Raw genomic sequence first — 11402 nt, 5'->3', positions numbered from 1 at the left:
CAACGCCGTTTTCAGTTTACTGTCGTGCTGCTGCACTCTGTCGCGAGCATTGTATCATAGATAACATTGTATTCCACACATCATATGTTGAATGCTCGCGACAGACTGCAAACGACATCTRTCAAATATTAAAATACACACGTTCTTATGGACGGACCTATTTTGACAGCTGCACGACTACACGACTGCAAGCCGACAGTTGTAGTTCTCGCTAAATTATCCATGGCATTGCACTGTTTCTGCTTAATACTGCGGGTTTTTTTTGTAAGGGAATACAACTCTGTTTGCAACTTGATCAAACATCTTTTATCGACTTTCGTTCATACCACCCATATATCAGTTACGGTCAACTGGTTGAATTAAATTTGTTTACGAAATATTGCGTCCAATTATTTAAAACACTTGCTAAAATATCTTGTACATATTATTATGTTATATTGTCTCCTACTATTTTTATGAAGGTTGCGGGTAATATTTATGTAAGGAAGCTAATAAATATATAGTGGTGTATGTATTGTTTATGTATTTATTAAAAAAGTTCCCTAACGCAACGAATGTTTTATATTTAATATATAGGGTCTCGAGTTACGAACTTCGGAATTGGAACCGATATTAGCTTCACTCTCTATGCCTCACGCCGAAGCAATAAAACAACGCGTTCGGGCGCTGAACCACACAGTAAGAGGTCGGACGAAAAATCGCCAAAAACGCAAACCTGATATTAGGGATGTCTTTCGAGATTTTGATGTAACAAAAGACATGTTACAATTGTATATTTCTTTGCTAAAATAATAATATAAATTGTAGGAATCCAGTACAGGAACACGATCCCGCAGTGCTACTCCTGACTCCTTAGACTCTATCCACGGAGACGAAGTTTGGGGAAACACATCCATGTAAGTAATTTCTATAAAACAAAAAATACATGTCTTGAATGTCGAAATTAATCAAACATAAATTTTTAATAAATTTAATAAAAAAATGTCATCTTTAATTTTTTTATGCAGACCAAGCTTTGTGAGCATTTTCGATCATGGATCGGTTGCAGACTCAGGAAATGGCCATCAGACATTACAATTGGGCAAAAATCAAAAACAGCGACTCCGTCGGACGCCAAGTGCTCCACTTAAAGGTTCGCAAGACATTTTTCGAGGTTCACACGTTCGCTGTGATATTCCAATGTTTGCTGCAGAGGGCATTGAATTGTTAGGTTTTTCTCGTATTGGCACCATTCATATCCCACGAAATCGTTCTGGTTCGGATCCATCCTGCTCAGTGGGGTTTGTATATTTCGAAGGTTTTTATTCACCAATTAAAAATCGAAATTGTTCCATTATAGTCGTGTACATGGTCAACTTATACAATATTCAAACAGTGATACCAACGCTTCAGGAGAATCGAGTGACGAATGTCTATCTAATACTGCGCGCCTGTCGAGCTCTTCATCTTCGGAGAGCACTCCGCAAAAAATACACTTGGAAACTCCACCACAAAGTGTACAGAACTCGCCATCTTCTAGGGACGGTATTAGTTTTGAAAATATGTTCCGTGAGACTTCTAGTCAAGATGGAGTGGTAAGTGGTTGAACTAGATTAATTTTATTTAATTTAGGAAAAGCGTATAATATGATTTTCTCTAATATTTATTTTTTATTTAGGATGTTGTGGATAATAGGGACGCTCCATTGGAGTTTTGTACAGATATAGATACCATTAACGAAACAGATTTGAAACGTCTTCAAGCTGTTTTCTGGTTAGAATTAGCGGCATTATTCGATCGAAATCATGTTTCGCTTGATAAGCGGAAACCATTTAAAAGACGTCGAAAAGAAGAAGGTCACCTCTTTGGCGTTTCTTTAAATGCTCTTATACGGCGTGATCAGCAAATCACAGGTAGAGACTCCACGCTGGTGCCATTGTTTTTAGAAGGCCTTCTAGAGGAACTAAATAAGCGGGGTGCTAAAGAGGAAGGTATTCTGCGCGTTGCCGGGCACAAGCAAAAGGTAATTTTCTTTTCCCGATGAATATTATATGCAATTTGATTTAATAATTTTAAATTTAGACTGAAATACTTTACAATGAGCTAGAGTCGACTTTCTATCAGAAGCCGAAAAAGTTCACGCAACTATTGAGTTCAACTAGTGTGCATGATCTAAGTGCCCTACTGAAGCGTTGGCTACGGGAGCTTCCTCAACCACTGCTCACGAATGAACTAATTCAACTTTTCTATCAATGCCATGCTTTGCCACTGGCAGATCAAGCAAAAGCTCTGGCTATTGTCGTTCAGATGCTACCACATGAAAATCGAAACACATTGCGGACTCTGATACGTTTTCTGAACAACATTATTGAACAAAAAGATTACAATAAAATGAATATGCACAATGTTGCAACAATAATCGCACCATCCTTTTTTCCGCCGCGTTACATACACCCAACGGACAAAAATAGTATTGAGGAACAAGTGAAAATGGCTGCACAGTGCTGCCGTCTTACCAATATGCTGATAATGCGTGGAGAAGCGTTATTTCAAGTGCCAAATAGTCTAATAGAAGCATCCAAATCAAACAAAACACGACAGGTAGACTCTTGTATTTTGACCTTACTTACTGTATACTAATTTAGTTTTTATTAGGGTAAACGCATTTTACATAGACGAGTCAAAGCTACAACGTCACTACTTCATCCTAGCAGTTGTAACACCAGTACTGTTGGGGACATTAGCCACCATCATACCCATTTGCAATCGGATCACCAGCCAAGTAGTCATGTTGTTAACGTGGTGACAGTGGATGGCAATACCACGGTAAAACGTCAACAGTCAATAAACCCAAGTCATGTACATCGTCTAATCATTTGATTCATATGGTAAAGGAATATAATAGTTGATCTAGCTGTATTACATCATAAGGGGAATAGTTTAAGCCTATGCGTAGAAATTACACGAAAAATGTTCAGATTTTTAATCGGGATAAATGTTAAAAGCTAGCTTAAAGATATGAAGAAAAATCAATTTTTGCCACATTTTACTTCCACTATTTAGAAATTAATACTTTAGTTATTGGTATTTGACATCGAGATTAAAAATTGTGCAACACAAAACAAAAATTGTATGTGTATATAAATATTTGGATCTTTTAGACAATATATCCATATGTTTGCATGTAATTCAACATATTGTCACAATTAAAATAGCCATCGGTGCATGTTGTGCCGTGAATATTTGAAATTCGTAATTTGTGTTCTAATGTATAGATACATAAAAGCTATAAATTATACATATATGGAAATACAAATTAATACGAATATACACAGTACCCGTAAAATAAAAAAGAGTAAATGTTCAAAGTGCCGTTAATTTTGTTATTGTCTAAATAATTTGTTTGCTTGTGATCCTAGTGTTTCTTCCAATAATAATTGCGCCGACAAAATAAAATCTACGAATAATTTAGAATAGCGCCGGTTTGACTTACATTGACGACATGAACCCGAATCCAAGAGGAAATAATCGGTTCTGTTCTGCTTTGGAACCAACTTTCAACTGTCATGGACTCTAATGAGTCAAAATTCTGATTCGAATAAAAGAAACATTCAACTTCGATTCAACCGAAGTCTTTTTTTCGCATTATGATTTCAACTAAAATTTGGTTGCAAAAACTAAGACTTGACAAATAATTAATAGGCTGAAAATTTTTAAAAGAATATCAAAGCACTAAATTAAATCTTATTGGTCACAAAAAGGTGAATAATTATTAAAAAAGAAATAAGTTTTGATATACAGTCGAAACTCCCTATAACGAATTCCAATGGATTGGATATTTACTTCGCCATAAAGAAAATTCGCTATATAGAAACAAGTTAATCTTGTTCCTTTTAACATTTTTTATTTGTAGTGTTCAGTTCCTTTTGGTTTGAAGTACATTTTTGGCTTTTCTTCTATAATATAATTTTCTAATACATTTAGAGAAGTAAATAAGTATTTGGTACATTGGTTTTCATTTCCAAATAGGTATGGAAACCTTCACCTGATGAAAAAAGTTGTTCATAGTATGTGGGTAACGGTTTCACAATATCGGCAGATTCTTCTTGTATCCGATTTTCTTTATTATTGTTTATTTACTTGAAATTTCGAGGATATCTTCGTCTATCGTAGATAAGCTACCGGAAGGAATTCCAAATTGCTTAGCAATGTCTTTTTTTGAAGCTTTTTCAATAGCGTAGTCATTTTACAACTTAGAAGAAATGAAGATGGTGGTGATTCCAGTTGTCACTTCCAAAGTTCGGTGGTTCCCCAAAATACACTTTCAATTTTATGGTAAATAAACGATTCAAATAATCAGTATCTGATTGTGCTTCGTGAAAGCAACAAAGTAGATACAGAGCAACAATAACACATAGCATTGATATACAAAGTACGTTCCAAAGTAAACAGGTCTTTTTGAATTTAGCGGCCCTGGTGGCGCCATGTATTTGTCGACTGGTGGGTTAGAATCTGCTATCTTTATCGCTTGTTCAGTGAGAATTTCATTGATGGGAAGTGAAGTTATTGCGTTTTAAGTGTCAGCTTCGAACAAAGCGCCAACATTAAATTTTGTTTTAAAATTGGTAAAACTTTTACCGAAACATTTCAATTGATGAAACAAGTTTATGGCGATGATTTGATTGCCTTATTCGTTGCAGAGTGCACGAGTGCACGTTTTCATTTTGGTCGTGCGGACACAAATGACGATCAACATGTGGGCCAATGAAAATTCGTGATCACCGGAAACTCCATCGAAATTGTGTATGAATTCAAAATCTCCAAAACATAGATTTATGGCATTTTGACAGAATATTCGACGTGTTCGGCCCAGATATCGCAAAGATGAAAGTTGGAGTTTGTTGCACGATAATGCGCTGTCTTATCGATCGACGCTTGTGATCGATTATTTGACCGAAAATCACATTTTAACCAGTAACCACTCCCCGTATTCACCTGATATGGTACCGTGCGATTTTTTTCCTTTTCGGAAAAATTCATTTGCCTTTGAAAGGAAAGTGTTATGCCGACGTAAGGCCATTCAACAAGCTGCACCGGCATACTGGCGACCATACCGGCTAACGAGCTAAAACACTCGTTCGGCATGCTTTTGGACCGTGCAAAAAGCTGTACTGAATAAGATAAATTGATTTTGCCGAAAAATCCACTTATTCTGTTTTTTTAAATTATTTGAATAAATTCGTTGATGGAGATTGAAAATGCTTCAATCTATACGGTCGAAAACAATGCTTCGTCATAAGGAAATATTTGCTATAGAGAAACTCGTTATATGGAGATTATAATTCACTCAAAGGAGACCCAAAACACATTGTTCTTATATTTTCTTCGTAATAAAGAAAACATCGCTATGTAAGAGTTCGCTATAGAGAGTTTCGATTGTATATGTATGTACATATACATAGTATTTTGCAATGACAGAAGTGTTTGGGCCGAAACTAATGCAGCCGTGATCACTCAAATTCTTTCGAATTTCCTAACACCAAGTAGAAAATGGCTTTTAACTAATCTTTATTGCAGATTCAAAACTTATTCTCATTTAAATGTGAAATATTTTTTTTTACTATATGATAATGGAACGTTACCACAAGCTGTTTATTTCCTTGCTGCCGGTAATTATTAAGAACGCATTTTAAATGAAGAAACCTATGATAAACCCATAGTTCTTACACAAAACCGGCTTTTATATTATATTATGAACACCATATTTTTGCGTGTGAATAAAAACTAATGATTTAAAATTTGAATTATACTCAAAAAGTATATTCCTATGAGAAGTTAATTGTATCGACTTTTTATGTTTGAAACAGTTTCCATGGGCCCTTAATTTTTTTTAATGTTTCCAAATTGTAGTTTGTTTCTTCCAGTTTCGGGATTTTACTAAACGAGCTCGACAATTTTTTCACTAATATCTGAATAGTTTGCAATTATAAGTAAAGTGGCTATTTTTACACATCTTCTCTTCATATGTTCCCTAAATTAATTATTTCATGTTTAACTTCAACTGCAGTTGGGCAGTGGTACCTTCCCAATTAAGGGACCGAACATTCTAGGTGCATGTCCTTAACTCATAGTTCTTATTAGTACGGATGGTTCGCCTTCTCACTTTAGCTTGCCTTCAAACGGCAGATCTTTGGCTACCCAGAGGATACCTGGTCTAAGGTCGGAAGGCTTGAGGTGCTTGAGCCATATGTAAAAGAATCGTTCTGGCCCCTCACAAGTGAATGGCAATCAAAGCCGCTGCTTCTTAATTCGTTGAACTATGTCAATGTCGTCCTATATCTCCTACAGCTCATCGTTCCATCGACTGTGGTATTCACCGTTGCCAATGCGCAAAAAACCATAAATCTTCCGCAGAACCTTTTACTCGAAAACTCTTAACGTCAACTTCTCCGATGTTGTCATAGTCCATGCCTCTGCGCCTCTGCATCATACATTTGGTTTGAAAACGGTATGGGGACCTTAATTGCGTTTGAGAAATTAAGTAAAATCACATGAATCAAGAGGATCATTGCCATAATTGACTTAACTTACTTTTAGGGAAATAATGAATTTCCGATGGTCTCAGAGAAAATCTGAGGGGAATAGAGTGGGAGTGACAAGAAAAACATTAGTATGAGTTCAAAATTTTCAAATATGTGAATAAAGTTGAATTATGTTTTATCAGAAGTAATAAATGTACATATAAGCAATAACGAATTTTAACCTTCAGTTTTCATTCTTTACTTCAGTCGCTTTAAGTGAAGATAAAAAAACTTTGACAGAGAAAAAATGCAAATTTTATATACATATGTATATATAAATTATTAGAATGGAGCAGATTTACAGATTATTTCTCGTTAAAAAGTGTAATGCACAAATCAGGTTACGACAACTTTGACGTCATTGAACCAACAAAAAATTGTTGTTATTGATTTTATATTATTATTTTATATACATATATATGTATATATATATATACGTCGATGTTATTATTATTTTGTATTGTTATTATTATTTTTTATATATACATATGTATATATGTATGTATATATGAACTAGGACTCTTAAAATTATTCGAATATCTTGAAAACCGATGATTCGAATATCGGGTTTGAAATCGTTCGTATGAATATTAACCGATCATTACTATTCGAAAAGTTGCTCTGCTGTGAGTATTTGAATAAATTAAAATTGTTTGAGATTCAAACAGCCTCTATTTTTGCTTGTTTTAAATTTGTAAAAAAGCCACCAGTTCTTCAAAGTTTTTGTGAAGGAAAATACTATTTTTGTAAACGAAAAGGGGGATTGTTTAGTATCGCGCCGGTTAAGTATCGTTTATGGAGAAAAACAGGGTCGGGATCGAACTTTTCCTATGGACCTGTAGGGAGGCCTTTGAAAATGACCAMAAATCAGTGTTTTTGCTCATTTTTCCATACAAACTGAAACCAATGCAACCCAGCCAACATTTTTGTATGGACAARAAATCAAAATAAAGAAAGCCAAAATGTTTCAGTGCAATGTACATATATACATATTTAGTTGCATCTATTCTTCGGCCGCGCATTAAAAAAATAACCCAGGCCGGCCCAACACCGGCTACGCCATCCACAGTATTTTAGCATTGAACACCTTTTCCTCCACAATATTTAAGCATTTAATTCCTTTTCGTACTAGCGGCCTTCGGCCGCGCTTCAAAAAAATAACCCTGATCGAGTCAACACCGGGCTGTTCAGGGTTTTTTCGCGTAGAAGCCTTTCCTGTACTTGCGGCCTTCGGCCGCGCTTTAAAAAAATAACTCAGACCGGTCCAACACCGGCTACGCCATCCACAGTATTTTAGCACTCAACACCTTTTCCTCCACAGTACTAAAAAATAACCCTGGCCTGTCCAACACCGGCTACGCAATCCACAGTATTTTAGCATTGAACACCTTTTCGCGTTCACTTCATACATTTATTGCTAAGTGGGTTTAATTTATTCCCTCTTGTTCGTGCTTTCTCGGTAATTCTACAGTTCAAATTAGGCAGTCGTTTTGGTTTTTCGCATTATTGAACTCAATGCAGAAAAAGGTGTATTTTATTTAAAGATTTACAAAGAAATTAACAATCAAAAGTAATTAAAAACATTACTAGTGGTTTTTATAATTCATAAGTAATATATGTGCGTGAAAATGTATCCATAATTGGTTTGGTACAATGCACAACAGATGAAAATACACTAGCATATATTTCGAAATTTGCAAAAAATAGCATTTTTTAAAGTGAATTTGTGGAAAAATTTGTGAACCGAATTTTATAAAATATATTTTAAAACAAAGTTCGATAATTTAAGCATACATGCTTTTCCATTTGGTTCTCTCGTTTAGGTACGGTGAGCCAAAATTAACCGGCGCGATACTAAACACAACCCACGAATAGTTTTACAAAATTTTTTTATTGAATGTTTCACTTAGCTCTAGTATGTATGTATATATTAATATACTTTTGCTAGAATTAAACTACGTAAAAAACAAGTCTAAAATTTACGAACATTACCGTTCCATTTTTTAAAGTTTTATCACAAAGATTTTGTAAAACAAAACTATTTCATAATTCAACACCATGATTAAATTATATAAGGTTGTGTCGATTGCTCAAAAACAAAAATTTGTCAAAAGAAATTCAATCCATAATGGAAAAATAAGTGTTTTTTTTTTTGTTTTTTATTGAAAAATTCATTTCAAAGGTTTCAACCAATGAATATGGTTTTCGAGTCTTAACTGAATACGAAGAGATTGTAAATAACACAAAATCATCAAAATGTAAGATCAAAAATTGATGAGAAAAACAAAAGACTGATTTTGACATTATGAATGCAAACACTTTTTTCGTAAGAGGAAACAGCCTCCGACACAACCTTCTAAAATTGAATCATGTGATAGCCTCCATTTTCTTTATAATTCCCTATTCTTCTCTAATTCATCCATCTTTTGCTGTGTTCTGAACTTTAGAGGCAGTTTGAAAACTAATTTGCGATAGAACACTCCACCGTTGAATTTCTTTACGACTAATTTTTACAAATCACTTCAATAATTTATTCTGAAACAAAACTTTCCAGAAAATTAGAACCTAAGTTTTGATGATTTTTACAACCTATCGTTTTCAGTTATCATCCATACAGTAAAAAATCAATCATTTGCGGTATTCAATTCTAATACAAACATGTCTATATGTATATGTCTGCCCCCGCAACAATCTCCAATTGAACATCACTCCCTTAATCCCACTGTTACCTGTGAGAGGATAATCCTAGTGGCGTTAGACTAGTCAAAAGCTTTTAACACAGTCAATCACTTAACGTTACTAGAATACATTGAATATTAATAGATCTTTCGTCAATCATTACAAGATGAAGTCCCTCCCTACTTCTGATTAACTTACACATTACGAAATTTCTCCAATCCCTATAGGAAATTTCCATTACCTCTTACAAAGTGTTTGAAGGCTTATCGCGACCTTTCCGCTTACTCACTGTAAGGGTTCCCGCAGAGTGGATGTTTAAAACCGAGAAGAATGTAAATACGCGTGTTACCTAAATGGGTAAAATGCGTCCGGCTCGTCGATTGTCGATGATTTCGACTTCTATTTACAAGACATTCAGACAGCCGGCTATAAATAACGCAGCAAACTCAGGCTGTTAGTCGCATGGTATACTGGCCACTGTAAGCTGAATAGGCATCTGCACAGAATGGGCCTACATGCCGTTTCTGTGACAGGGAGCCTGAAACTTCGGAGCATCTGTTGATCGACTGCACAGCAGTCTGTAGTCGCAGAGCCAAGGCCATTGGAGTTCTATTTCCTGATAGGGATCGCATTGCCTCGCTAGCGCCAAGCAGTCTACTGGACTTCATTAATGGGYTGGGGCTAAGCGAGGCAATGTAAGGAAGGAGAGGGCACAATAGACCAAAGGTCGCAGTGCATTCCTCATTATCATTCATTCATTCATTCAAACAACGCAGCAGGATACAGTGCAGATTTATTGGAAAACCGCACATCGTACAATTACAGAATGCTTTTGACGACTCCAACTTCTGTCCACCAGTTTCTGCTGGGATGTTTTTGCAAAATTATATTTGCAGTTTTTGGTTCGGGACCGCCTTCTAGAATCATTAAGAAAAGCTTCCTATAATATGTTGACGATTTTCAGCCATAAACCAACGTAATTCCTGACGAAAACAACTGAGCGCAATTCACATTGGAGATATTAACACCTTCTTTGACTTCCAGTGAATGGATGCCTTGGAGTCGAAACATCAATTACCGTAGGCCCGAGTTGCCGGAAGAAACCTGACTGACCCTAATACTACTATCTACTGTTAAATTACTTTGATAAAAATTGATTACGTTTTTTGGACCAAAAATGGTCTAAGCTCTCGGTTCAATAAAAATTAATTATTAACAGAACAGCACATTCCAGCAGTTTCATGTTTCCATTTAAAAGCATCGCAGTACTGACATTTTTTATTAATTTAGCCAATAACAATCAAGGGATGATTATGATATTCAATTGAAGGATCATATTGAAACCCAGTACCATTAAATACAGTCATAAATACAATCATTACGCATGAAATTTCGGCGGCGGGTGGTCTGCATGTCTGCATTGTTAGTTCTCCTCACCTGCGATTGTTCTGGTGTTTCTATCGCTCTTCTAGTTGTCTGCAGTGTAGCTTGTTTTTCTAAACGAACTGGTGCCTGAAGAGGCGTTTCAGCTCTCAAAACTCTTTGTCGCTCTACCTGTTGTTGTCTTCTCAGCTCTGCGTGAGCCGAAATTTCTTGATTTCGTGGAATTTTTGCGTCACGGCCCCGCGATGAAATTTTGGATATACCAGATTTCCGCTTCCTAGGCATTTTCTAAGAAAACCATATTAATAATTAACATCAGCGAGTAAGATCTAAAATAATAAATTGACTGCTAACCACAAAAATTACGGATTACCTCAAACATTTGAATAGTTTTATACTGCATGTAACGACAGAAGAAAATAACAATAAATATAAAAAAAAAACAGTTGAAACTATGTATACACAATTGAATTAGATATCAGTCATCGACTAACTCTCTTGCAGATTAGACGTTTGTTTTTGCGCGTACGGAGTTTTTTTGATTTCGTTCTTTCTCAGCTCAGCCTATCCGCTTTTTCGCTTTTTTCTATTTCTGTGCATACGCATACTTTTGTTTACGTGAACTTTAAAAACACGTGCACCATGGCCCCGGGGCTACCAAACATTAACGCAAATCGATTTGCGTTATTAGATAATGGACCAAAAAGAAAGAAAAACAAAAGTGATTCAAGTGCCCTTCAAACCGATTTTCCCTTTCTGCCTGAAACTAAAGTGAATGAT

The 11402-nt window shown here is 35.5% G+C and overlaps 2 protein-coding genes across 11 annotated transcripts in view; one reads left to right on the top strand and one right to left on the bottom strand.

The window, feature by feature from the left end:
• LOC108964999 (rho GTPase-activating protein 18) overlaps positions 1-3352 on the top strand; it is a 35870-nt gene extending 32518 nt beyond the window's left edge. For all 8 annotated transcript variants that reach the window (XM_018927125.1, XM_018927123.1, XM_018927121.1 and 5 more), the window contains 7 exons: positions 577-747; positions 808-896; positions 1008-1280; positions 1340-1574; positions 1658-2002; positions 2062-2580; positions 2635-3352. In XM_018927125.1, coding sequence (XP_018782670.1) covers positions 577-747; positions 808-896; positions 1008-1280; positions 1340-1574; positions 1658-2002; positions 2062-2580; positions 2635-2859 — 1857 coding nt within the window. In that variant the 3' untranslated portion in view covers positions 2860-3352. The remainder of the gene's footprint in view (positions 1-576; positions 748-807; positions 897-1007; positions 1281-1339; positions 1575-1657; positions 2003-2061; positions 2581-2634) is intronic.
• Positions 3353-10084: 6732 nt separating this feature from the next.
• LOC108965017 overlaps positions 10085-11402 on the bottom strand; it is a 6370-nt gene continuing 5052 nt past the window's right edge. For 2 of the 3 annotated variants that reach the window (XM_018927160.1, XM_018927161.1), the window contains exon 3: positions 10085-10910. In XM_018927160.1, coding sequence (XP_018782705.1) covers positions 10593-10910 — 318 coding nt within the window. In that variant the 3' untranslated portion in view covers positions 10085-10592. Of the gene's footprint in view, positions 10911-10995; positions 11376-11402 lie in introns of those variants that run through there. The other variant, XR_001993070.1, reaches the window with a different exon arrangement.

The sequence above is a fragment of the Bactrocera latifrons genome, unplaced genomic scaffold (genome assembly GCF_001853355.1).
Source record: "Bactrocera latifrons isolate USDA-ARS-PBARC rearing strain unplaced genomic scaffold, ASM185335v1 scaffold_131, whole genome shotgun sequence".
NCBI lineage: Eukaryota > Metazoa > Arthropoda > Insecta > Diptera > Tephritidae > Bactrocera > Bactrocera latifrons.
The sequence above is the reverse complement of the archived record's forward strand: the minus strand, read 5'-3'. Positions and strand labels throughout refer to the sequence as shown.